Source organism: Aquarana catesbeiana, linkage group LG06, assembly GCF_042186555.1.
Source record: "Aquarana catesbeiana isolate 2022-GZ linkage group LG06, ASM4218655v1, whole genome shotgun sequence".
Taxonomy (NCBI): Eukaryota; Metazoa; Chordata; class Amphibia; order Anura; family Ranidae; genus Aquarana; species Aquarana catesbeiana.
This window is the reverse complement of record NC_133329.1, coordinates 353,305,652-353,333,584: the sequence shown is the minus strand read 5'-3', so window position 1 is coordinate 353,333,584 and position 27,933 is coordinate 353,305,652. Positions and strand designations below refer to the sequence as shown.

The 27,933-nt window shown below is 40.8% G+C and overlaps 1 protein-coding gene across 5 annotated transcripts in view; it reads right to left on the bottom strand.

Moving 5' to 3' along the window:
- The window catches only part of KCNH7 (potassium voltage-gated channel subfamily H member 7), a 714,913-nt gene that overhangs the window by 247,207 nt on the left and 439,773 nt on the right, over positions 1 to 27,933 (bottom strand). For 2 of the 5 annotated variants that reach the window (XM_073634036.1, XM_073634035.1), the window contains exon 5: positions 11,539 to 11,559. The exons of 1 other annotated variant lie outside the window; for it this stretch is intronic. In XM_073634036.1, coding sequence (XP_073490137.1) covers positions 11,539 to 11,559 — 21 coding nt within the window. Of the gene's footprint in view, positions 1 to 11,085; positions 11,110 to 11,538; positions 11,560 to 27,933 lie in introns of all 5 variants that reach the window. 2 more of the 5 variants (XM_073634033.1, XM_073634034.1) reach the window with 2 other exon arrangements.

Sequence of the window (27,933 nt, the reverse complement as noted above, 5' to 3'; positions counted from 1 at the left end):
CATTTGTTCACCAAATTTTGGAACAAGAGGTATTTAAAGTATAAAGACAAAATGGCTTGGGTATCATGGGTAGAGCAATAATGGGGCACAATTAACTCCCCACTGCAAATTGTGGGAGTGGCAAAACTGCAGTAATAGTGGAAGGGACTTAAAGACGTAAAGTAAAAATAAACCTGAGCCCACTCTGCTATAAGTCTAGAGTCCATAACACACAAAGTATATAAGTAAGAAGTGTGTAACGCACGGAGTACAGAAGTCAGGAGTGCGGGAGTAAGTTGTGAACAGAGAGCAGAGGTTACAAATAGGTAATGCACAGAATGCAGGGATCAGATGTAAGTGATGCACTGAGTACAGGGTTCAGGCAGGGATCAGGTGTAAGTGACGCACTGAGCACAGGGTTCAGGCAGGGATCAGGTGTAAGTGACGCACTGAGTACAGGGTTCAGGCAGGGATCAGGTGTAAGTGACACACTGAGTACAGGGTTCAGGCAGGGATCAGGTGTAAGTGACGCACTGAGTACAGGGTTCAGGCAGGGATCAGGTGTAAGTGACGCACTGAGTACAGGGTTCAGGAGTGACACATATAGTGCAGAGGTCAGGAGTGATGCACAGAATACAGAGGTCAGAAGCAAGTATCACATGGAGAGCGGAGGTCAGGAATAAGTATGGCATGGAGGACAGGGATCAGGAGTAAGTATCACACAAAGAACAGAGGTCAGGAATAAGTAACACTAAAGAGCAGTGGCATTTTACCCATCTGATGGGTCATCAGTGTAGTAGGGATCCCTCCTCATGCTCCTCCTTCCCGGCTGTAAGGCAGTACAGTGTAAACATTACACTGCACAGGTGCCTCTGCCACCACAAAATAATCATTTACACTATATATACAGTGCTGACCTGTAACATCAATGTTCAAAGAGCAAACAAGAGTATTTCATTTATATATGCCAGTGCAAAGAATTATACTGCCATACAAAAAAGTCCATAGAAAGTGTCCAACCAGTCCTCAAAATTCTTAACAAAGAGACACCTCGCTATGCATATGAAGTATAGTACTAAAAAAGGTGTTGTAGTGCTGTGTTGAGTAATTCATGACCAATGTTCAAAATTTGAACAAAGAGATGTGCAAAACTTCTTTGGAAAGTGCCACCGTACTGTGTAAACAATTTTAAACATGTTCCCAATCCTCCAATCACATGCTTCAGTGCTCCACCACCTTTGCCACACAGAAGAACTCACCAGATTTCCATGAACACCCACTACAGGCAAGTCATGTAATGCCTGATGTTATAATAGGGCTCCCAATTGTTCCAGCCTTCCTCCTCTGTGTGATAGCCAGCAATCATCTCACCAGCATGGCCCATTTATGCGTTACATAAAAGAGCAAAGGGGGGCCAACATAGTGTAAAACCTTCAATGGTATGAGCAATGTAAATACTTTAAAATCTATTGCAGTGCAATCTTCAATTCATCACATATATAATGTGACATGCATTATCGCTCTCGCTTTCCTGGTTTCTCCCCGGTGTACCCTACCTCACTTCCGCACGTAGTGTGCGTGATGGCGTCACATCCGGTACTGCCAGATGCGTTTCGTCACACAGACGTTATCAAATAGGCACCTCTTGATAACGTCCGTGTGGTGAAACGCGTCCAGGTTGTTTTGCACATCTCTGTTCAAATTTTGAACATTGGTTATGAATTATTCAACACAGCACTACAGCACCTTTTTTTATTTCTATACTGCATATGCATAGCACTGTGTCACTTTGTTAAGAATTTTGAGGACTGGTTGGACACTTTCTATGGACTTTTTTCTATGGGAGTATAATTCTTTGCACTGGTATATATAAATTAAATATGCTTGTTTGCTCTTTGAACATTGATGTTACAGGTCAGCGCTGTATATATAGTATAAAGAGTATTGGGCTATTCCTTGATATAGGGAGTGATATACAGCTGCTCTACCTGCAATTTAGTCCTAGCGCTGGTATTATTTGTATTGCCACCATAAAATGATGTTGCTGGACTTCACAGCCAGAAGCCAGAAAAGAAAATCTCACCCATTGCATGAGTATTGCCATGCAAGTGTAACTGGTTGCAAAAGCAAACTGCACCATTTTGGAATAGCCAAGGTGCCTGTACAAGTAAGGTTTACACTATACCACCCTGTGGCTGGAGACATGCCAGGGACAGACCGCTTGGGGACAGACCCCTCATAATGGGGACTGTCTTCGGGAAAGGGGACGAATGGCAATCTTACCCTAGTCTCTGTCTCCTACAGCAGGTTTTCATTCTCTGACAACACCTGTAGCATGTCTGTAGCCTCTGACCATCTTCTGAAGTATGTCTGTAATCTTGGACAGTCTTAAAGGATACATTCACCTTTTGTAACATAATACACCTGTATTTAGGGTGTAACACGTAACGTGTTACTGTGGAGCAGCAAAGGAATCCTGCACACACATCTGCGCCATGCATTCACAGAGCTCCGTGAATGAATAAACTACAAGTCCCATCTGCCATTGCAGCAGACAGCTTGTAGTTCTCAATGAACTGTGGGGGCGTTGGTGAGTACTCTTGTAGTTCATTGATTTTTCCAGCACTTCTGTACTGAGTATCTGCAGGAGCCTGGCATTGCACCCACGATCACCAATGCTTTACAGGCTGTAAAAAAAATAATAAATGCATATTTTTTCCCTGCAAAATCATGTCAATTTATTTTCTTTTTCCAAAAGGTGAACTTATCCTTTAAATTAAAGGATTGCCTATTACCAATCAATTAGCATTTCTATTTTAACTGTCACCTAGAAATAACAGCTTATTAAATGTTTTCTTCAAGTAACACCTCTATGGTCTATAAAGGCAGTAAAATAATTTTTATTAACAGTGAAACATAACAGGCTAATAAAGAAATGTTGTTTTTTAACAAGAACAGTGAACTTGAAAGAAGCTTCTATTTCCCTCAGTATAGATTTCCTTTAATTTAGTAGAGATGGTTCATCAGCATCGCTCCCAACTATCCTTCAATCGGGGAGGACTGTCCCTCTTTCCTCCTTAATTGTCTAGACAGACTTCTTTTAAAAATGTACTATTTATCTACCAAAAGTGTTAAACTGAGTGAAGCGATTCATCCAACCTCCAAATTATTGTATTTGTCAATTTCAAAACCTGCAAAGAACAGGCAGCAGTGAAGAAGACATTTGTGAGGTTTGTTTTCTGTGCATTAACCACTTCAGCTCCGGAAAATTTACCCCCCTTTCATAACCAGGCCATTTTTTGCGATATGGCATTGCGTTAATTTAACTGACAATTGTGCGGTCGTGCGACACTGTACCCAAATAAAATCGATGTCCATTTTTTCCCACAAATAGAGATTTCTTTTGGTGGTATTTGATCGCCTCTGTGGTTTTTATTTTTTGCGTTATAAACAAAAAAGACAGATGGTTTTGAAAAAAAAAAAAGTATTACTTTATGCTATAAAACAGGGATATGCAATTAGCGGACCTCCAGCTGTTGCAGAACTACAAGTCCCATGAGGCATAACAAGACTCTGACAGCCACAAGCATGACAACCAGAGGCGGAGGCATGATGGGACTTGTAGTTTTGCAACAGCTGGAGGTCCGCTAATTGCATATCCCTGCTATAAAACATATCCAATAAAAAAATGTAAAAAATCTAATTTCTTCATCCTTTTAGGCCAATATGTATTCTGCTACATATTTTTGGTAAAACAAAAATCTCAATAAGCGTATATTGATTGGTTTGCACAAAAGTTATAGCGTCCACAAGATAGGGGATAGATTTCTGGAACTTTTAATTTTTTTTACTAGTAATGGCGCCAATCAGCGACTTATAGAGGGACTGCTGATGGACAAATCTGAAACTAAGTGACACTTTTTGGGGACCAGTGACACCAATACAATGATCAGTGCTAAGCAAAATGCACTGTCACTGTACTAATGACACTGGCAGGGAAGGAGTTAACATCAGGGGTGATCAAAGGGTTAAATGTGTTTAACCTGGGAGTGTTTCCTAACTTTGTTTTTACTGTTAGAAGACAGAGATCTGTGTTCCTGCTTAGCATAAACACAAGATCTCAGTCTACCCCTCTGACAGACCGCCGCTCTGCCTATGTTGGAAACGATCATCGGGTCCGCTGAACCCGCTGATTGGCTCTCACTGTGGCTGTGGTTGCCAGCAGCGTGTGTGCGCCCCCCAGAGCAGGAAGAGGCGATCACATACCTGTACGTGATTTTGCCTGTAGAAGCCGCCGCCCTGCAGTATATGTATGTGGGGCAGTTGGTAAGTGGTTAAAGTGGTTGTAAACCATTCCACGTACCCAGTGAAGTGATTAGCCTCAGGTGATACACAGAGATGAAAAAATTCCACCTGCATAAGTTGTACCTGTTAGAAGGAAGGGACACACCCCTTTCACACAGCACACAGGAACAGAGCTGAGGCTGTCAATCACATGCTGTGTGCTGGAGCTCCCTCCCTTGTCACCTTTTTATCTTCTGGTGTCAGGAAAACCTGTCAGACGACTCAGCAGAGAAATGAGGCAGCAAAAAGATGTGACACTTGTGCTCTGAATTAAGACAAGTACACACTATAGAAGGAAATGCTTTGTTCATATTTCATGTCAGAGGTTTTTACAACCACTTTAATACTTTATGGCCTCCAAACCAAAGGGGCGTGTCTACTGTCTATATGATTTGTAGTTAAAGATAAAGAGCTTTGTCAGCAGTAATGCCGCGTACAGACGATTGGAATTTCCGACAACAAATGTTCGATGTGAGCTTGTTGTCAGAAATTCCCACCGTGTGTAGGCTCCATCGGACATTTGCTGTCGGAATTTCCAACAACAACTGTTTGAGCGCTGGTTCTCAAATTTTGTCGGAAATTCTGAGCCTGTGTACACAATTCCGACGCACAAAAGTTCAGCTCGGAATCAAGCAGAAGAGCCGCACTGGCTATTGAACTTCATTTTTCTCAGCTCGTCGTACGTGTTGTACGTCACCGCGTTCTTGGCGAACGGAATTTCCGACAACATTTGTGTGACTGTGTGTATGCAAGACAAGTTTGAGCCAACATCCGTCGGAAAAAAATCCACGGTTTGGTTGTCGGAATGTGCGATCGTGTGTACGCGGCATAACAGTTGGGAGTGACCCTTAGCAACAAGGCAGGCCAGAATAATGTCATCCCAGGGAGTTTTTCAGTCAGGCTTCAGGAGGTATGTTAATGGCCTACACCTATAACAAGGGCATTATTTAAAGAGGAGCTTCAGTCAGATGTCCCAAAATTACAAGTCAGCAGCTACAAAAAAATTATTCTATAGGAAGAATTTCCTTTACTTTATCCAGGTTTTGCAAACACTGGCATAGGAGCCCCACCGGACTCAAATTCATATTTTAGATTGGGGGGAGGAGTTCCAAGGAACCAGCTGACTTTTGTTTCAAACTGAATTTTCTGTTTTAAATCCTCTAAATACATTCCAAATAGACCAACAACAAAAAAAATAAATAAACGTTGTGCAAAGTATTACATTTAAATATCTTTAGAAAGAGCAGAAAAGTCCTCTGTCCTCTGTCAGCATACTATTTGTGGGAAAGCAGTGGTCTCTCTGAAGAGGTCTGACATGCCTTCTGCTGAGTTTGAACTGAAGCTCTCCAATCAGCAGAAAGCATGAGCTGTGTCAGAACTCTGCAGAAAGGCTGCTGTTTACACCCAAAGGGCAAGGGTCCTTCTCTGAGGCATGCTGGCAGGGGACAGGCTTTTCTACTCAGACTGTGGCTACTTTATAAAGAAAATATGCTGTAAGACTTTGTGGGATTAATTTAATAAAACTGGAGCACTCACAATCTGGTACAGCTGCGCATGGTAGCCAATCACCTTCTAACTCCAGCTTGTTCAATTAAGCTTTGATAATAAAACCTGGAAGCTGATTGGATAGGTTTCTAAGAAGAGCTGTACCAGATTTTTCACTCTCCAGTTTTTGTAAATCTCCCCCTCTATGCCTTTTGTTTTGATGAACCTGGAATGTATTTAGCTGATTTAAACTGAAAGTTCAGTTGGACGTTAAGGCGCACCATTCATCTGAACCTCAATGTACAGTGCCTTGCAAAAGTATTCACCCCCTTGGCTTTTTACCTATTTTGTTACATTACAGCCTTTAGTTCAATGTTTTTTTTTAATATGAATTATATGTGATGGATCAGAACACAATAGGCTAAGTTGGTGAAATAAAATTTGAAAAATATATACATAAAACTATTTTTCAGAAATAAAAAATGATAATTGGCATGTGCGTATGTATTCACCCCCTTTGTTATGAAGCCCATAAAAAGCTCTGGTGCAACCAATTACCTTCAGAAGTCACATAATAAGTGAAATGATGTCCACCTGTGTGCAATCTAAGTGTCACATGATCTGTCATTACATAGACACACCTTTTTGAAAGGCCCCAGAAGCTGCAACACCTAAGCAAGAGGCACCACTAACCAAACTCTGCCACGAAGACCAAGGAACTCTCCAAACAAGTAAGGGACAATGTTGTTGAGAAACACAAGTCAGGGTTAGGTTATAAAAAAATATCCAAATCTTTGATGATCCCTAGGAGCACCATCAAATCTATCATAACCAAATGGAAAGAACATGGCACAACAGCAAACCTGCCAAGAGACGGCCGCACACCAAAACTCACGGAACGGGCAAGGAGGGCATTAATCAGAGAGGCAGCACAGAGACCTAAGGTAACCCTGGAGGAGCTGCAGAGTTCCACAGCAGAGACTGGAGTATCTGTACATAGGACAACAATAAGCCGTACGCTCCATAGAGTTGGGCTTTATGGCAGAGTGACCAGAAGAAAGCCATTACTTTCAGCAAAAAACAAAATGGCACAATTTGAGTTTGCGAAAAGGAATGTGGGAGACTCCCAAAATGTATGGAGGAAGGTGCTCTGGTCTGATGAGACTAAAATTGAACTTTTTGGCCATCATAGAAAATGCTATGTCTGGCGCAAACCCAACACATCACATCACCCAAAGAACACCATCCACCCACAGTGAAACATGGTGGTGGCAGCATCATGCTGTGGGGATGTTTTTCAGCAGTCGGGACTGGGAAACTGGTCAGAGTTAAGGGAAAGATGGATGGTGCTAAATACAGGGATATTCTTGAACAAAACCTGTACCACTCTGTGTGATTTGTGACCCAAACACACTGCTAAAGCAACACTTGATTGGTTTAAGGAGAAACATGTAAATGTGTTGGAATGGCCTTGTCAAAGCCCAGACCTCAATTCAATAGAAAATCTGTGGTCAGACTTAAAGATTACTGTTCACAAGCACAAACCATCCAACTTGAAGGAGGTGGAGCAGTTTTGCAAGGAGGAATGGGCAAAAAGCCCAGTGGTAAGATGTGGCAAGCTCATAGAGACTTATCCAAAGTGACTTGGAGCCGCAAAAGGTGGCTCTATTTGACTTTAGGGGGGTAAATAGTTATGCACATTGACGTTTTCTGTTATTTTGTCCTATTTGTTGTTTGTTTCACAATAAAAAAAAACAATCTTCAAAGTTGTGGGCATGTTCTGTAAGTTAAATGATGCAAATCCTCAAACAATCCATCTTAATTCCAGGTTGTAAGGCAACAAAACACGGAAAAAATGCCGAGGGGGGGTGAATACTTTTACAAGGCACTGTACATGGGATTCTGGGGTATATCATTTTCATAAGAACATGTTTTATATCCTTAAACATCCTTTTAGAAGATTAGTAACTCTATTAGAACAGTGACAACAAATATACACGACAGTTAATAACTATACACCATGTTATAATCACATAATCATACACAGCATGCAAGCTAGCAATTTCACAATCAAATGCCACATGGAATGGTTTGCCATGAATAATGATAGACAGGCGCACTGTACAAGAAATTACAAAAATATTCATAGCCTTATACTTGTAGGTTTTACTAGAGATTTTAATAAAATATAATTATTTACGCTGGGTTCTTTAAAAGGTCCCGCTGAGTTAGAGGTATAAAGTTATATAATATAGATAAACTTAGAAAACTGCTCAACTGAAACTTTATAATGCTACTATGCTACTCTATTTTGACATTATTAAATCACAATTAATTTAGAAATATCATCATGTTTTGTCCCTGACAATTTGCCCATTAATTATATATAAATATATACACTATATTCTCAAAAGTATTGGGACACCTGCCTTTACACGCACATGATATTTAATGGCCAGTCTTCCCATTAAAGTCTTAGTCCGTAGGGTTCAATATTGACTTGCCCCCCCCCCCCCCCCGCAGCTATAACAGCTTCAATTCTTCTGGGAAGGCTGTCCACAAGGTTTAGGAGTGTATCTATGAGAATGTTTGACCATTCTTCCAGAAGCGCATTTGCGAGGTCAGGCACTGATGTTGGATGAGAAGGCCTGGCTCGCAGTCTCCCCTCTAATTCATCCCAAAGGTGTTGAGGTCAAGACTCTGTGCAGACCAGTCAAGTTCCTCCACCCCAAACTTGCTAATCCATGTCTTTATGGACCTTGCTTTGTGCACTGGTGCGTAGTCATGTTGAAACAGGAAGGGGCCATCCCCAAACTGTTCCCACAAAGTTGGGAGCATGAAATTGTCCAAAATGTCTTGGCGTCTTAAGAGTTCCCCTTCACTGGAACCAAGCCCAACCCCATAAAAACAACCCCACACCATAATCTGCCCTCCACCAAATGATTTGGACCAGTCACAAAGCAAGGTCCATAAAGACATGGATCAGCGAGTTTGGGTCCTGACCTCAACCCAACAGAACAGCTTTGGGATGAATGAAAAAAAAATTTTTTTGCTGATGGCATTAAAAATTTGGTAAGATTTTCAGTAATGTAAAACCTCAATAAACAAGATTGGAAAAAAAAAAAGTTGGTAAGACGCTGGGAAATATGCATCACAAAGGAAGGTGACTATGTGGAAAAGTGATGTAATTTGTTTTTCAAATTCTTAATAAATAGAGTTAGAAAATATGTGGAAACTTTTTGAAGACCACTCGTACTTTAAATTGTCTTTCATTTGGCACAATATGTAGGAATGCGGTTATTTTTGTGGTTATGTCTGGGCAGCTTATAAACATTAGGCTGACACTGCAGCATTCCATGTGTATAAATCAGATCTTACTGTAAAAGGATGACTTCTCTGATCTAAGAATTCCTCCATACATCACAAAGGGTAGAAAACGGATACATAGGCTGAATCAATAAAAAGCTAATTATTGCTGTTTAAACGTAATTTGATGAGCTGTGAAACAAAATAAGCATAACACTTTGCAGGGTATAGTCCTCTGTTTGACCTCTGGGTGGTTCATAAGAACCAGTTATTTCTCAGTCCTTGACTATAAGGATTTGGGCTGAGCGGATTGATGGACCACAAAATTACCCATTTCAATATTGTACATTGAGCTGTTTAGGCAAAATTTGTGTGAAAATAATAGTTTCCTTTTCTCCCATGTATTTATAGTTTTATTTTGGTGGGTGCATTTAGAATAGTTTATTGTATTTGTTTGTGCTTTTCAGATTCAGATTCTGAACACTTTATTAATCCCAAAGGGAAATTATTGAATTATTATTGTTTCTCTTTTGTGTATTTAGTTGTATACTTTGTGGGTTTAAATTTACTTTTTAATTAATTTTATATTAATGTATGTATTTTTTATTTTTTCATTTTGTTATTTTTTACTGTCTGTAGTATCTTTATATGTGGAAAGAACTTAAATAATAAGGCTGATGGGCTGTTTTTGGCACAAAGAACAGTTAAAAGCAGCTTCTGTGACCTTTAGGGGCCGATAAAGGCCCTTTGTAGCCTCACCTTCTCTGTAGACCCTGTAGACTCACCAAAATGTCCACATTTTGCACAAATCTCCCATGATTCACTGAAATTTTTGGGAAATAAAAATGCTCAGTTGTGCTTAGCAGTTGTGCTTAGCCCTCAGTAAGAACTTTGGATGATCCACTCAAAATATATTTTAGTCCTGTGTGGATGCCATAAGATCAAATCAGTCACTGGTTTTGTATCCGATAGGGAGTACCTGTGGCAAAACCTTTTCTCCTAAATTCCCAGGTCTGCTACCTATAATGCCTGTTATGAGGAGGTCCCACATTCCAATAAATGTAGTTGGTATTATAAAATATACAGCACAAGGAGTTTGGGGGGAAGGGGTGGGGGGGTTGGACCTAAGATCTTACACCAGAGTTCTTGGCAACCCTCCTCTTACCACTGATTAAGAAACAACCATTAAAGGCAAGGTATCTGCAGGAGTTTGAAAGGAGTCTCAATGATGTTATTAAATCCTACGAGAAACCATTCGGTGAAGAGTCAATCAGAGTGGCTCTGTACCTTGTGAAAGCTGTGAACCAATCTCAGCAACCACAAATGTAAACACTACCTTTGTTTATAAACATTCAGCCCTCCTCTTCCTCTCACAACGTAGGAAGGGGAGGAGGGATTGCAGGAAAGAGGGGATTACCAGCAGCAGATTCAAGGTGTTTTTTTTTTAAGTACCACTGACCACCAATGGTTGTGGGATTTTTATTGCAGAGACTTTTAAAGATTGTGCAAACCTTAAACACCTCAGTACCAGCGTGTTTTATTGCCAAAAGATTGTGGCAAAAAAAGGAGATTAGCTTAGCGTGCCCGCTTTCCAAAAATAGGGCATTTTGGGGGGTGTTTGTACTGTCCTGGCATTTTTATTTGATATCTTATAGAAATCTTTTTTTTTTTCAAAGGTGTTTGTCTTTTTTTCTTGGATAATAAGAAATACCACCTAATGTAAGCTCTATCTGTTTAAAGACAATCATACCCAAATTCATTTGGGTACACTGTTGTATGAGTAATTGTCATTCAAACTATCAAAGATTTTAAGACTAAAAAATGGCCTGGCGTTGAAGGGGTATATACAGGCTGGTATTCTAATGGTTAAAGAGATGTGTATATGGCAAACCATTCCAGTAGGCTTAATAATTCAGACATACATGCATGAATAGTTAAACTTAAAAAACAAAAAAACAAAATAAGCCATACCCCCTGCCATCCAGGAATGTGAAACTAGTTTTAAGGAGACAAAAGAGGAGTGAATGAAGTAATTAGGCAAATTTTGCTTCTTTCAATTGACCTCTTTGCTACCAGAGGAACAATAAACCAATTAACAACGGGGGTCTGGCAGCAAAGGAGTTAACTAGAATACTGTACTTCCAACCCTGTAAATTCAAAAAATAAATAAACCAGTGGTTAGGAGTATAGTTACTTTGTGAACGTTAGAAGCATATGCAGTTTACTATAAATAATTTGAATAAGTAGCATTTAGCGCTGGTTTCTAGCCTGAAATACTGATTCAATAATGTGCATAGTCATTATTGGGCCAGCAGAGGGCACCAGATTCTATTGATCATGCAACAGGCAAGTTAACATGCCAAACAAAAGTGGTACTCTTAAAGAGTCAGATAAAAAAAAAACATTCGCCAAATCACACGTTACCTTTGATATCGCGACCATTATCTGATATTCAGCAGAACAAAGGAAATATAAAAGAGAACATTCTAAATGTGGTGGAAAACTATAAACATAACAAGAAAATCAAAACAAAGCAAATACATAGAACATTAAAACATCTTTACATGTTGGTTGTTGCAGCAATTCAGATTGGATAATTTACAGAATAATTACAGAATATAATCCAATCAATCACAAACAGTGCCTCGAAAAGTATTCCTACCACTTGAAATTGTCCACATTTTGTCATGTTACAACCAAAAACGTAAATGTATTTTATTGGGATTTTACGTGATAGACCAACACAAAGTGGCACATAATTGTGAAGTGGAAGGAAAATGATAAATCGTTTTCAAAAATAAATTATTTCCAAATAAATACCTGAAAAGTGTGGCGTGCATTTGTTTTCAGACAATACTTTGTAGAACCACCTTTTGCTGCAATTCCAGATGCAAGTCTTTTGGGGATGTCTCTACCAGCTTTACACATCTAGACAGGGCCGTCTTTAAGGCAGGGCAAAAGGGACAGCTGCCCTGGGCCCTGTTATTGTTGTGGGGCCCAGAGCAGCTGCCTCATACTTGCCAACTTTCCCAGTTTAAATTCCCTTGTCCCTTGAGGTTTTAGTCTCATGCTGTGTCCTAATATCTCAGTGTGAAGTTCTGTTATTAATGCTGCCCAGCTCTGTCTTGTTGTTGTCTACAGATGACTCACCTGCAGACCCTGTGTTTACATGTAAATACCGGCATTGATATGTAAATAGAAGGGGCATTCATATGTAAATAGTGGCAGACCGGCAGCAGTCTATGTAAACAGAGGTGGTATTCATATGTATATCATGCCCCCCTGAGGTCATATCCACCATAACCTATACTGAATGCTATCCACTGGGGAAATAAAGGGGCATGCTTGAAAGTTCTGCCTACAACTGTGGTCATTAAGCCTACCATCAGCCTGTTCTGCAAAGATAAGCAAATTAGTGGGGGGAGGGTAGTGTGTGGTGTGCAAAGGTAGGCAGAGAAGAAATTACAGTTTGGGGTGCACAGGTGAGCAAGGTCCAGTCCATGGTGTGCAGCCAGTGAGGAGATGATGTGCTGTAACCTCTAGCAACCGATCAGTAAGCAGTAATGATGTGCAGTAACCAATCAGTGAGCAGTATTGATGTACAGTAATCTCTAGCAACCAATCAACAAGCAGAAATCATGTGCTGTAACCTCTAGCAACTAATCAGTGAGCCAAAATGTTTGCTGTAACCTCTAGCAACCAGTTAGTGACCGGTAATGATACACTGTAACCTCTGGCAACCAATCGCAATCACTGTGTGATCTGATTCAGTAAACTGATTTTTAGTCTAGCTGCTATTTATTGTATGTCTCAGAGCAGGTGGAGAGCAAAACTGCATGGGGGGGCCCCAAGAAAATTTTTGCCCAGGGTCCAAATAATATTAAAGACGGCCCTGCATCTAGAGAGTGAAATTTTTGCCCATTCTTCTTTGCAGAATAGTTCATGCTCTGTCAGATTGGATGGAGAGCGTCTGTGAACAGCAATTTTCAAGTCTTGCCACAGATTCTCAATTGGATTTAGGTCTGCACTTTGACTTGGCCATTCTAACACATGACTATGCTTTGATCTAAACCAGTGGTCTCCAAACTATGGCCCAGGGGCCGGATGTGGCCCTTGGCTTTCCTTTATCCGGCCCTTGAGGCATTATTCCTGCGACTGACACCAACAATAGGGCACTATTCCTCCCACTGACAGCAATAATGGGACATAATTCCTTCCACTGACGCCAACAATCGGGCACTATTCCTCCCACAGACACCGAGGGTGGCACTAATCCTCCCCCTAATACCAAAGATTGGGCATTGTTTACTTCCACTGAGCACAGACCAGCCCCCCTAAAGTCTGAATGACAGTAAACTGGCCCTTTGTTTAGAAAGTTTGGAGACCCCTGATCTAAAACATTCCATTGTAGCTCTGGCTGTATGTTTAGGGCCGTTGCCCTGCTGGAGGGTGAACCTCCTCCCCAGTCTCAAGTCTTTTTCAGACTCTAACAGGTTTTCTTCTAAGATTGCCCTGTATTTGGCTCCATCCATCTTCCCATCAACTCTGACCAGCTTCCCTGTCCCATCTGAAGAAAAGCATCCCGACAACATGATGCTGCCACTACCATGGTGGGGATGGTGTGTTCAGGGGGATGTGCAGTGTTAGTTTTCTGCCACACATAGCGTTTTGCTTTTAGGCCAAAAAGTTCCATTTTGGTCTCACCTGACCAGAGCACCTTCTTCCACATGTTTGCTGTGTCCCCCCACATGGCTTCTCACAAACTTCTTATGGTTTTCTTTCAACAATGGCTTTCTTCTTGCCACTCTTCCATAAAGGCCAGATTTGTGGAGTGCACCACTAATAGTTGTCCTGTGGACAGATTCTCCCACCTGAGCTGTGGATCTCTGCAGCTCCTCCAGAGTTACCATGGGCCTCTTGGCTTCTTATCTGATTAATGCTCTCCTTGCCCGGCCTGTCAGTTTAGGTGGACGGCCATGTCTTGGTTTGCAGTTGTGCCATACTCTTTCCATTTTTGGATGATGGATTGAACAGTGCTCCATGAGATGTTTAAAGCTTGGGATACTTTTTTATAACCTAACCCTGCTTCACCGCTTCAGCCCCGGAAGAATTTACCCCCTTCCTGACAAGAGCACTTTTTGCGATTCGGCACTGCGTCGCTTTAACTGACAATTGCACGGTCGTGCGACGTGGCTCCCAAAAAAAATTGACGTCCTTTTTTTCCCACAAATAGAGCTTTCTTTTGGTGGTATTTGATCACCTCTGTGGTTTTTATTTTTTGCGTTATAAACAAAAAAATAGCGTCAATTTTGTAATAAACGCATGATTTTTTTACTTTTTGCTATAATAAATATCCCCAAAAAATAATTAAAAAAACATTTTTTTTCCTCAGTTTAGGCTGATACGTATTCTTCTACATATTTTTTGTAAAAAAAAATTGCAATAAGCGATTATTGATTGGTTTGCGCAAAAGTTATAGCGTTTACAAAATAGGGGATAGTTTTATGGTATTTTTAATAATAATTTTTTTTTTTTACTAGTAATGGCGGCGATCAGCAATTTTTATTGTGACTGCGACATTATGGCGGACACATCAGACATTTTTTACACATTTTTGGGACCATTGTTATTTATACAGCAATCAGTGCTATAAAAATGCACTGATTCCTGTGTACATGACACTGGCAGTGAAGGGGTTAACCACTAGGGGGCGGGGAGGGGTTAAGTCAGTACTAGGGAGTGTTTTCTAACTGTAGGGGGGATGGGCTAGCTGTGACACGTTATTGATCTCTGCTCCTGATGACAGGGAGCAGAGATCAGTGAGCCTGTCACTAGGCAGAATGGGGAGATGCTTGTTTACATCAGCATCTCCCTGTTCGTCCTCTCCGTGAGGCGATCACGGGTATCCCCACGGCGTTCGAGTCCGCGGGACCCGCGACCCGACTCACAGAGCTCCCAGCCGGCGGGCGCGAGGGCCGCCGGCGGGGCGCACGCAATGGCACGGCGGGGAATTCAAATGGGACTTACAGGTACGCTCATTTGCCCAGCCGTGCCATTCTGCCAACGTACATCGGTGTGCGCCGTTCGGGAAGTGGTTAAACTTCCCCTTATTTCTTGGCCTTAACGATGCTGTTTGTTCACCAAGGTTCTATAACAAACCTCTGAGGGCTTCACAGAACAGCTGTATTTATACTAAGAATAAATTACACGCAGGTGGAATCTATTTACTAGTTAGGTGACTTCTTAAGGCAATTGGTTCCAGTAGATTTTAGTTAGGGGTATCAGAGTAAAGGGGGCTGAATACAAATGCACGCCACACTTTTCAGATATTTATTTGTAAAAAATGTTGAAAACCATTTATCATTTACCTTCCACTTCACAATTACGTGTCACTTTGTGTTGATTTATCACATAACATCTCAATAAAATAAATTTACGTTTTTGGTTGTAACATGACAAAATGTGGAACATTTCAAGGGGTATGAATACTTTTTCAAGGCCCTGTACTAGACTAGTCCCTACTGAAGTAGAACTATAGGCAGTTAAAAAACAGCCACATCTTATTTACATATACACCCATCAAAAATAAAATTAACAAGTTTATTATTAAATAGTACTTTAACCTGTAATATCACGTACAGCACTGGGAGATGTAGACCAGAAATGTAATACAATCATGCTCTATTTAATTGCACAGCACTGTAAAAAATTAGAGCAGACTAATGACCTCAACAGTTAACTTCTGTTCTTTCAACAGCCAATCCCAGGCTGCAGCAAGTTTTTGACCAAGCTGGATTGCTTTAACTACCGTGGAAAAAAGTCAGGTCAGCAACCTGCCTATGCTGTCTTAAGATGCGTGCATCTTAAGAGTAGCAAAACAGAATTACAAATCTTTTGGCAGGTTACTCAGTCCACACATATGTTTTCTCTAGGATTTGGAAAAAAAATAATCATAAAATATTTGTTTTATCAGATCTAACACACAGGGGAAGGGCACCTATCATTTAATTAAAATTGATAACCCAGCAAAAAAAAGAAAAGTAATGCAATAATTTAACATTAAATGCATTTTAAAATACCGCTAGTATAGCTGCCTAAAATCTGTATTTTTATTATCTTCCCACAATTCCCCTCATGGCAGAGATCAGACTATAAATGGAATATAATTGACTGTATATTAGACCAGCTCAATTGAATTGCACAATGCTGCCAAACTAACATGTATTCAGGCACTGGAAGCAGGAATGGGAGGTGATTGGACACCTTACAGGAGGGGGGAAGCTGAGACAGACCCTCAGAGGTGGGATTATAATGTTTCATAGTCCACTGATCAGGGTGGAGGCAGGAAGGTAACACATACTAGGAAAGTGGTGACAACTAGGTAGGTGGTAGGGAAGTGTGAATCACAGGACTGGCTGAACAGAATTAACCAAATACAGTACACAATCACATGCATATTTCATCAGTGTATTTGAGATGATCCCATTAGTCATTGCTTACTCAGTTTTAGGTTGGCAGGCTTGGGGACTGCCACCATGATCCTGGCATTACAACCTAGCGAGCCACTGACTCACTGACCTGGAACAAGCATGCAACAAGCTGGGTGTGAGAAGTCTGATCTTCTGTACTGCACACATGTTTCAGGTCAGCTGCACACTAAGGGGAGTATTTATAAAAAAATGTGCATAGATGTTTGTCCATTGAAATTGCATGTTCATTTGTTCTGTGCAAATGGGGCAAAACCAAACGCTCTCAGGGTATATTCTCTGTAATTTGAATGTGTAAAAGTGAAAAATACCTAATTATGACCACTAGATGGAGCTGAGGAACATTCTTATTTCTAATGATAGTGCCATCTTTTGGCCATAATGCAGTATTTTCCCCTTTTACACATTCTTAAACTTTATGAGAACTCTTGATTTTGCCCCCTTTGCACTGAATGAATTCCCCATGATATTTCAGTGGACGAACAGCAATACACCTCTAAGTAATAAAGCATGAAGATGTGTGACAATGAGAATTTGACTTAAAAGCAGATCTAAACCTTAAAGTAGAAGTATATACCATACCTATGGGATCCCGTGGAAGCTGGAAATCACTGTAAAGGCACTACTACTACTACAATGATCTCCACTAGATTTTGGGTCCCATGCCAAGTGGCTGCCTTTCTGCAATGTGAACACAGTAGGTCATGGGTGCCATTCAGAGATTGCTTTGGTTTTTCTCAATAAATTCTCTGATTGGATGAGGTGGACAGGTGGGGAGGTGACGTCACAATCTCCACATGTCCAATCAGAGAACGCTTTGCATTCACTGAGAAAATCTCTGAATGGCGTCCGTGGTGACTGGACAACCTGCTGTGTTAAGTAAGCAGCAGGGCAGCTACTTGGCACAGGAACCAGGGCATTGTCACCCTACAGCATGAAGTGCTTGAACAAGGACCTTCATGTTAGGAACACACCAGGTTGTTTAAATGAAAGTTTCAGATTGAAAAAATTGAAAATGACTTTCAAAATTACATTAATATGTTAAAGATTTTATGAGATTTTTAGAGAGGCTTTACGTATAAAGTGGCACAAATAAAAAAACCCTATGACACCTGTAACAGCAGTGCCCACTAGTCATGTCACCACTATGTGGAAACAAAGGTGGTCCGTTAGTCCTCAACCAGAGGAACATTAGTGTTCAGTTATGTTCATGAGCTCAGGTCTCAGATAAATATTAAGGCTGGTTTCAAATCTATGCACTTGTATTTTTCCATGTGATTTTCAATTCACGTTTTAATTATAAGTCTTTTTGAAATGATGTGCTCAGCGCCTAGGTATGGGTAAGAATAGCCTGCCATTTTCCAAATGGAGCTATACCAAGAGCACATGACCTCTTACCAGGGTCTTAAGCTTAATTTTTTAAAATTAAAATAACAAACATGGTACACTGACCTGCTCTGTGCAATAGTTTTGCACAGAGCAGCCCTGATTCTCTTCTTCTGGGGTCCTTCGCTGGTGCTTCAGGCTCCCACTGCTATCAATCTGCCCAGGGAGCAGGAAGACAGCGGTGAGAGCCGCTGATCTCATGCACATCGCTGGATCGAATCAGGCTCAGGTAAGTATAATGTAGGATGGTGGGGATTTTGCAGCATAGAAGGATTTTCACCTTAAAGGGGTTGTAAAGACAGAAGATTTTTTTTATCTTAATACATTCTATGCATTAAGATAAAAAGTCTTCTGTGTGCAGCAGCACCCCTCAGCCCCCCTAATACTTTCCTGAGGTCCATCTCTGTCCAGCAATGTCCACGAGTGTCTCAACCATCCGAGATTCTCCCTCCCGATTGGCTGAGACACAGCAGCGGCGTCATTGGCTGTCACTGCTGTCAATCAAAGTCAGCAAGCCAATCAGGGGAGACGGTTGCGTGAGTGGGTCGGGGCTCTGTGTCTGAATGTGGGGACACCAAAAAGGAGGGAGGGGTCAGGAGCACAGAAGAGGGATCCGAGAAGAGGAGGATCCAGGCTGCTCTGTGCAAATCCACTGCAACAGAGCAGGTAAGTATAACATGTTATTTTTTTTATGGGAAAAATACGAGACTTTACAATCACTTTAACCCCTTCCCGACCGCGCTATAGCCTGTAACGCAGGCTTAACTTGCCCCCTGCATTGCGTGGTGGCACGCTCTGTGATCACTAAGTCCTTGAGACTCAGCTGATCACAGATCGGGGTAAATGGCCAATCACAGCAGCCCTTTACCATGTGATCTGCTGTGTTTAATGACAGCTGATCAAGGAAGGAAACACAAGCCAGTTATCGGCTTTTCTTTCCTCATGCTGACAGTCGATAACCGGCTTTTCTTATAGGGACATCGGCAATGATAATCAAGGCATTGATTATCAATGTCCTGATTATCACTGCAGTCCCAACAGTACCCACCAGTGCTGCCAATCAGTGCACATCAGTGCTGCCAATCAGTACCATCAGTGCCTCCTCATTAGTGTCACCTATTAGTACTGCCTATCAGTGCCACCTATCAGTGCCCATCAGTACCTCCTATCAGTGCCACCTATCAGTGCCCTTCAGTGCTGCCTATCAGAGCCCATCAGTGCCACCTTTCAGTCTCACCCATCAGTGCAGCCTCATTAGTGCCTCCTCATCAATGTCCATCAGTGCCACCTATCAGTGCCACCTATCAGTACCACCTATCAGTGGCATTCAGTGACACCTATCAGTGCCCATCAGTGCCACCTATCAGTGCCCATCAGTGCGGTCTCATCAGCCCACATCAGTGAAGGAGAAAAATTACCTGTTTGCAAAATTTTATAACAAACTATGAAATTTGTTTAGCAAAAAATAAAAAAAACCCCAGTGGTGATTAAATACCACCAAAATAAAGCTCCATTTGTGTGAAAAATAAATTATAACAATTTCATATGGGTACAGTGTTGTATGTCCTCACAATTGTCATTCAAAGTGTGACAACGCTGGAAGCTGAAAATTGGCCTGGGCAGGAAGGTGGTAAAAGTGGCCAGTAGGCAAGTGGTTAATGCATAGAATGCATTAGGTTGAAAACCTTAAGGCTTCAGAACCACTATAATAGCCATGCATTTTCATGCACTACCACTGATTTCTATGGGCCCTCCTACACACATTGACGGATGAAAAAACATATTTGAACTATTTTCACTTTCAATAGATTTTTATTGAAAAAATCCAATAAGGCTCAAAAGATACAAAACATATTAAATTAAAAAAGGTACAAAACAAGCGCAAGAAAACTTTTTGAAATTGCCAAGAAGATGTAAGACAGCAGGAACGTAGCTGCCGAGAATGTAAAAACACCCAATAGTATAAATAGCGTAATAATAAATAAAACTTGTAGCCTGCAAGTTGTACTAGGTATAATGAGCCAGGTAATTTTGCCGCAGACTGCAAAACAATAAGCAGATCAGGACATCAAGTCTGAATAAACAACATGATCGGCAAGTAATGCCCTGTACACACGACCGGTTTTGCCGTCGGAATAAACTCTGAAGGTTTTTACGATGGAGTTCCGACGGAAATCTGCTCAAGCTGTCTTGCACCACACGGTCACACCAAATTCCAACCATCCAGAACGCGGTGACATACAACACGTACGACGGGACTAGAAAACAGAAGTTCAATAGCCAGTAGCCAATAGCTTCCGTCTCGTACTTGCTTGAGAGCATGCGTCATTTTTGGTGTGTCAAAACAGCATACAGACGAGCGTTTTTACCGATAGTAATTTGTTCTGTCAGAAAAATATAGAACATGTTCTCTATCTGAGTCCGTCTGAATTTTTGACAGAAAAAGTCCAGTGGGGCATACACACGGTCTAAATATATGATGAAAAGCTCCCATCGGACTCTTTCTGTCGGATTTCTGCTCGTGCATACGCGGCATAAGAGTCGAGAATGCCCAAAACCAGCACCCAAAGCTGGACTGCTATAATGATATATAGCTCTCCATGAACAGTGATGGATGAGCATATTGTATCCATGATGTCCATATCTGGGAGAATTAATTTTGTGTCCAGCAGGATGCTGGTCAGTTTCTCATTGACGTAGACCCACTGATGAACTTCCTCAAAGGAAACAAATAGTTTCATCCAGGCTTTGGCAATAGTCAGTTTTGCCCCTAACAAAATGTAGGCCGGCAATTTGAATTGTAGTTGGCTGAAACCAAGGGGGGTTTGAGGTGTAAGAAGACATACCAAGGATCTTTGGGGGAAAGGACCTTGGAACATGGAATGTATGAGCTTCAAGACCTTGGTCCAAAACCATGTGAGCATGGGACATGTCCATCAGATATGTAAAATGTTGTCCAGCGTTGGGCAGCCACGAAAGCACAGACCAGAATAGAAAGCTGAAGATGGACTATGTGTGATGGGACCAAATACCATCTGGTAACTGTATTGAACACAGATTCGACAGTATTCACATTAATAAAGTAGGAGGCTCTTGTGGCCCAGATTTGCAACCAATTTGCTCTATCTCTGGTGCGCCGGAGGTCTGTCTCCCACTTGGAAATGTAAGCGTGATAGGTATGATGGTTGGAATTATTCAACTGAGAGTAGAAAATAGAGATAAGTTTAAGGGAGAAAGGCATATGGGGGACATGTGTTTTCAAATAGGCATAGCTGACTCATAAGGGCTTTAATAGTGAATACGTTGGAGAGCCAATGTTTTATTTGTAGGAATCGAAATAGTTTGCATATTTGAACTATTTTCTTTGATGCAATACAATGCATATATGTGAACAAGCCCCATTTAAGACAACGAGCTGCCAACTAGAAGGTGTTTTGTTGCATTGTAATGCACACATCGTGATGCAGAGGTGTGAACAGGTCCTAAAACACTAGACCAAAAATATTTATTAGCATGTTAAAAACAGGAGCAAAAGTGGTGTTGGCTTTAGGACCAGAGGGCTGATAATGAGCTCTTCTATAGCCTTGTAATCTCAAGATCTACAGCTTGCAAGTCTCTTAAAAGACTCTTGCAGACTTGGGGTAAATTTCTTTTTGTCCCTTTAGTTAAATGGCACATGAGCATTGTGTGAGCAAACTATTCTTATATCAGCTTCCCATTATCTTCTTTCACATTTCAAGGAATGATTAGACAGTGAGGCAGATGTAAGAAATGGTTGGATTGGATATTATGTCCCGCACTTTCCCTACGAAGCCTACAGAAATACATTAAGCGCCATGCACAATTTCATGTATGGTAATTCACTGCTCCATTATTACTGCCGAAGGTCAATGTAGTGTGTCACACAGCACAAAACCCTCTCCATTTTGATTGCTGGATTACGTGGATAGAAACTCTAGTTCACATCTCTATTATCAGTACTGGTTTCCATGCACTGCCCTAATCTGGCAACAAATGAGGATTTCCATGTACTCTGCCTGATAGTTCATCTAGTTACTGAGCTGTGCTGATCTTTGTCCAGAGATACATTATCAGTCATCTGTAACAGTAGAAATCTCTGCATTGAAGGGTCATGTTTGCCTGCGTATGGATAGCTTTAGCCTTTCTTAGATGAAAAATCTACCCCATATATATCTACTTGAGTCTTTCGCTAGAAGTCTCTTTTCAGTTTAAATTATATTGCAGTAACAAAATAAATATTATTTTCTGTACTATACATTTAGCTGGTCATAACTCCACAGGTAATCAACTGAAGCATTCAATAACAAAAATACCACGGGGGCTATAATTCATAAACAGATATTTAAATCAGATTTGCCAAGCCTAGCTCTACTATGCACTGTTCATAGCGTCTACTTATATATATACTGCTCAGCCATAACTTTATGACCACCCACCTAATATTTAATAGGTCCCCATTTGCCACAAAAACAGCCCTGACCCTCTGAAGGTATGTTGTGTTATCTGGTACCAAGCCGTCAGTAGCAGATCAGTTAAGTCCTGTAAATTGCATGATCATTGCAATTGCATGGTCCTGTAATTCCATGGATCAGACTTGTTTTTCCACCACATCCCACAGATGCTCGATTGGATTGAGATGTGGAGAATTTGGAGGCTAATTCAACACCTCAAACTCGTTATTGTGTTCCTCAAACCATTCTTGAACTATTTTGTGGCAGGGCGCATTATCCTACTGAAAGAGAACACTGCCACCAGGGAATACAGTTGCCATTAAGGGGTGTACTTGGCCAGCTACAATGTTTAGGTAGGTGGTACGCGGGGCTTTTTTTCAGGAGGAATGCAGGGGAACGCAGTTCCGGCACCTCTGGAACTGAATGTACTGTATGTAATGGCAAGGGGTGCTGGGGTGTGCTGGAGGGTCTATTAATGATGGCCGTTGGGGGATCTATTATTGCTGGAGAAGATCTATTTTTGCATAGTGGTCTATTGTTGCTGGGGTGGTCTATTGTTGTTGGTTGGCTGGGGGGGGGGGCTTATGTTGCTAGGGGGGGGTTCAATTGTTGCTGGAAAGGATCTGCTGTTGAGGGAGGAGGTCTATTGATGCTGGCTGCTGGAAGATCTGTTGTTGCTGCTCAAGGTCTTTTGTTGCCGGGGTGGTATTTTTTTGCATGGTTCCATTGTTGCTGGAGAAAATCAGTTGTTACTGGGCAAGGTCTATTGCTGCTGACTGCAGGGGATCTGTTTTACTGCTTTTCTTGCTATCATTAACAAATTCCATACAAATTACTTAGCACTACAAAATGATACTTGTTTCTGTATTCTCTAAAAGGGGCAGTACTGAGAGGTGGGTGGGGGATGGAATCAATAAACGCTGCTCAGAGATGGGTAGGGAGCGGAGACTTGACTCACAAAGGGGGAGTTCCTGCACCTATTTTCTGAGAAAAAAAGCCCTGGTGGTACGTGTCAAGTAACATCCACATGAATGGCAGGACCCAAGGTTTCCCAGCAGAACATTGCCCAAACCATCACACTGCCTCAGCCGGCTTGCCTTCTTCCCATACTACATCCTGGTGCCATCTCTTCCTCAGGTAAATGATGCACACTCACCAGTCCATCCACATGATTTAAAAGAAACCCTGATTCATCACACCAGGCCACCTTCTTACATTGCTCTGTGGTCTATTCTGATGCTCACATGCCCATTGTAGGTGCTTTTGGTTGTGGGCAAAGGTCAGCATGGACACCCTGACTGGTCGGCGGCTATGCAGCCCCATATGTAGCAGACCGCAATGCTCATTTTTTCTGCTTTCAACATGCTATTCAAGATTACATTTTCCATCTAAGTCTATCCTGTCCACATGGTGACAACGCTGCAGTGTGATTTCATTGTGTCTCATTCCCCCTATAACAGGAAGTGGAAAAATAACAGATTTACTAGCAAGGATCATAAGTCCCTAATGGAAGATTTCTTCTCTATTTCTGTTGACAACTCAGATTCTGGATATTCCTAGTCCCAGTGATAGTGGTCAAGAGTAAAAATAGAGAAAGTGAATCTTCCTAAAGAGAGCAAGACAGCAATAAAAATCTGACAGGAGTTCTAACCCCTTGACACTCTGTCCAAAAATTGTCTTGAGACACGCTTTAGTGAACAGAATAATTTTCTTTCCTTTTAGGGTATTGAGGTTGGGAACTGGCTTAATGCAATAATGGAAATAAGCCTTAAAGTGGTTGTAAGCCCTTACATATACCCAGTGAAGTGACTGGCCTGAAATGATATACATAGATGAAACAAATCCTCCTACATAAGTTGTATCTGTTTATCTGCAGTCATCTCTTCTCTACATCTGTTCAAAGTTCAGAATGTATAAAGCTTGTCTGAGTGTTCAGAATAAAGGGGGCGTAGATCTGAAATTACACTAGGCAGAGCTCGGTGAGGAGAGTTCTGAGAGCTGATTGGAGGGAAGGGACATGCCCCCTTCACACAGCTCACAGGGACAGAGCTGAGGCTGTCAATTAGCTAGAGGTCCCTTCCCCTGTCACCTTTTTTCTCTTGGTGTCAGGAAAATTTGTCAGACATGACTCAAGCTGAGAGTAGAGGCACAAGGCAGCAGAGAGAAATTACAATTAGTGCTCTGGATTGAGACAAGCATACACTATAGAGGGATATGCTTTGTTCATATTTCTGAGGTTTACAACCACTTTAATAATGTTGTTTTGCAATTATATACATGTTATAACAATTTATTAGATGCTGAATTAATGATGTACTAATGAAAAAGTGCACTCATTTAATTGTAATGTAGCACAGGGTGGAGCAAACCTACCTTATGTGGTATATTCACAAGTTCCGATGAACAGTCAACTACCCTCCCGATAGTTGTTGCATATGTAACCGCTATCAGGAAGGTCTATTTTGTTATCTTGTGATGTGTGTAGAAATAAGGGTTTAAAAAAGCCACAGGTGCCTCTGTACCTTTTTGGCAGCAAAGGAATGCTTTCACAATAGGACCCAACAGGGGTATATAACATCAGACATTTTCAATGACATGGCCTATTTTTCATGGAGGAGGTACACAAAAAACACACAAGCTGCTTCTTCCTTGGGCCACTGTTACCATCAAATGCCCCTTTATTGGTAATCACTGCAGTACTCTGCAAGACATTGGGGAAAATATACCTCTAGTAGTTCTGCCCTGAATAGAATACAAAGCCGAAGAGGCGATCAATATCAAACTCTGTGCCAAAAAAAGCATCTCTGTGGTCCTGACTCACAATATAATTAAATAATGAGACTGAGAGCAGAGCTGTATATATCTCATAGGTTGGTGCCAACCAAATAAAAATCCCCACAGAGCACGCTTCCTGCTAGGGATGGAGAGGAGAGAATTCTCTGCCATTAACCCACGAAACTCCATCTTACATCATTCTGTAATAACACTATAGGGAAATACTATTTACACAGTGTGCGTATATACTGTATATATCTATATATCTATATATATATCTATATATATCTATATATAGATATATATACATATATATCTATATGTAGATATATGTATAGATATATACCTATATATATCTATAGATATATATTTATATATATATACCTATATATAAATATATATCTATAGATATATATTTATACTGTATATACCTGTATATATATCTATACATATCTATATCTATATCTATCTATCTATATATATATATAGATAGATAGATAGATAGATAGATAGATAGATAGATAGATAGATAGATAGATAGATAGATAGATAGATAGATAGATATATCTATATACAAATCTATATATATATATATATAGATATATATAGATAGATATAGATATATATCTATCTATATATATACATATAGATATATCTATATATATAGATATATATAGATATATCTATATATATAGATATATCTATCTATATATATAGATATATATATCTATATATATCTATATATATATACACATATACGCACACTGTATCTATCTATCCATACATACACACACACATAATATTGTTTATCTTGTTACAATGGCATCTGTAATATTAGGCAGCAAGTAAACAGGTTGAAGTGTGGAATGGAGAAAAAAAAAAGCATTGCAGTCTGTTGTGTATGGCGCTGCATAGCCACAGACCAATCAGGGTGCCCATGCTGACCCGTGTCCACAGCCAAAAGAGCCTACAATGGGCACATGAGCATCAATACTGGACCACACACAGAGCAAAAGAAGAAGGTGTCCTGGTCTGAGGAATCACGTTTTATTATACATTATGTGGATGGCCAGGCATGTTTGCAACGCCTACCTGGGGAATAGATGGCACCAGGATACAGTATGGGAAGAAGGCACGTTGGCAGAGGCTTGTAATGCTTTGAGCAATGTTCTGTCCTGCCATTCATGTCGCTGTTGATTGACACGTATCATCTAGCTTAACATTGTTGGTGGCAAAGTACACCACTTCATTAAATCAGTATTCCCTGATGTCAGTGGCCTCTTTCAGCAGGACATTGCACCCTGCCACACTGCAAAAATGGTTCAAGAATGGTTTGAGGAATACAACGAAACAAGGTTTTGACTTGGCCTCCATATTCTCTAGATCTCAATCCAGTCAACCATCTGTGGGATGTGCTGGAAAAACAAGTCCGATCAACGGAGACCCCACTTGACAACTTACAGAACTTTAGGGATCTGCCACTGTTGGCTTGGTGCCAGATACCACATGAGATCTAGTGGAGTCCATGTTTTGACAGTACAGGGCTGTTTTCACGGCAAAAAGGAGACCAAATCAATATTATATATTATATAATATATATAATTGTATATAATATAAGTATATTATATATACTGTATAAACATTCTCTGGGTTCCAAACTGGACTTTTAACTATCTCTCAGCAATACTGTAGCTAAGATAAAGAAAGAGACATATGACCTGATACTGATTTGTTTTCTGGTGTTTTACAACCCCAGTTCCAAAAAAGTTGGGACGCTGTGTAAAATCTACATAAAAACAGAATGCAATAATTTGCAAGTCCCAAACCCATATTTTATTCACAGCAGAATAAAGGTAATTTTGAAACTGATGGCAGCAACACATCTTTAAAAAGTTTGGGATAGGGCAACAAAAAGCTGGCAAAGTAAGAGGTACTGACAAGGAAGAACTGAAAGAACATTTTGCAACTAATTAGGTTAATTGGCAACAGGTCAGTAATATGATTGGGTATAAAAAGGGCATCTTAGAGAGTCAGCATCTCAGAAGTACAGATGGGCAAAGGTTCACCAATCTGTGAAAAGCTACGTCTAAAAATTGTTGAACAATTTCAAAATAATGTTCCTCAAGGTAAAATTGTGATAATATCAAAAGATTCAGAGAATCTGGGGAAATCTCTGTGTGCAAGGGACAAGGCCAAAACGCATCTTCGGGCCTTCAGACGGCACTGCATGAAAAACAGGCATGATTCTTTGATGGACATCATTGCATGGGCTCAGCAATACTTTCATAAATCACTGTCTGTGAGCACAGTTCACTGTGCCATCCAAAAAAGCAAGCTAAAGCTCTATCCTGCAAAGAAGAAGCCATATCTGGACATTATCCATAAATGCAACCGTCTTCTCTGGGCCAAAGCGGATTTAAAATGGTCTCTTGCAAAGCAGAAAAATGTTCTGTAGTCAGATGAATCGAAATTTGACATTCTTTTTGGCAACCATGGGCACTGCGTCCTCCTGACTAAAGGGAGAAACCTTCCAGCTTATTATTATTACAAACGCCTGCATCTCTGATGGTATGGGGTGCATTAGTTCTAATGAAAAGACAGTATGGGGAACACCTCCCCTCTATGTTTCTACATTATGAAAATAAGAGGAAGGATGTGTTAAGTAGTATAAATCACAAATGAGCAGACTATAGTACAGA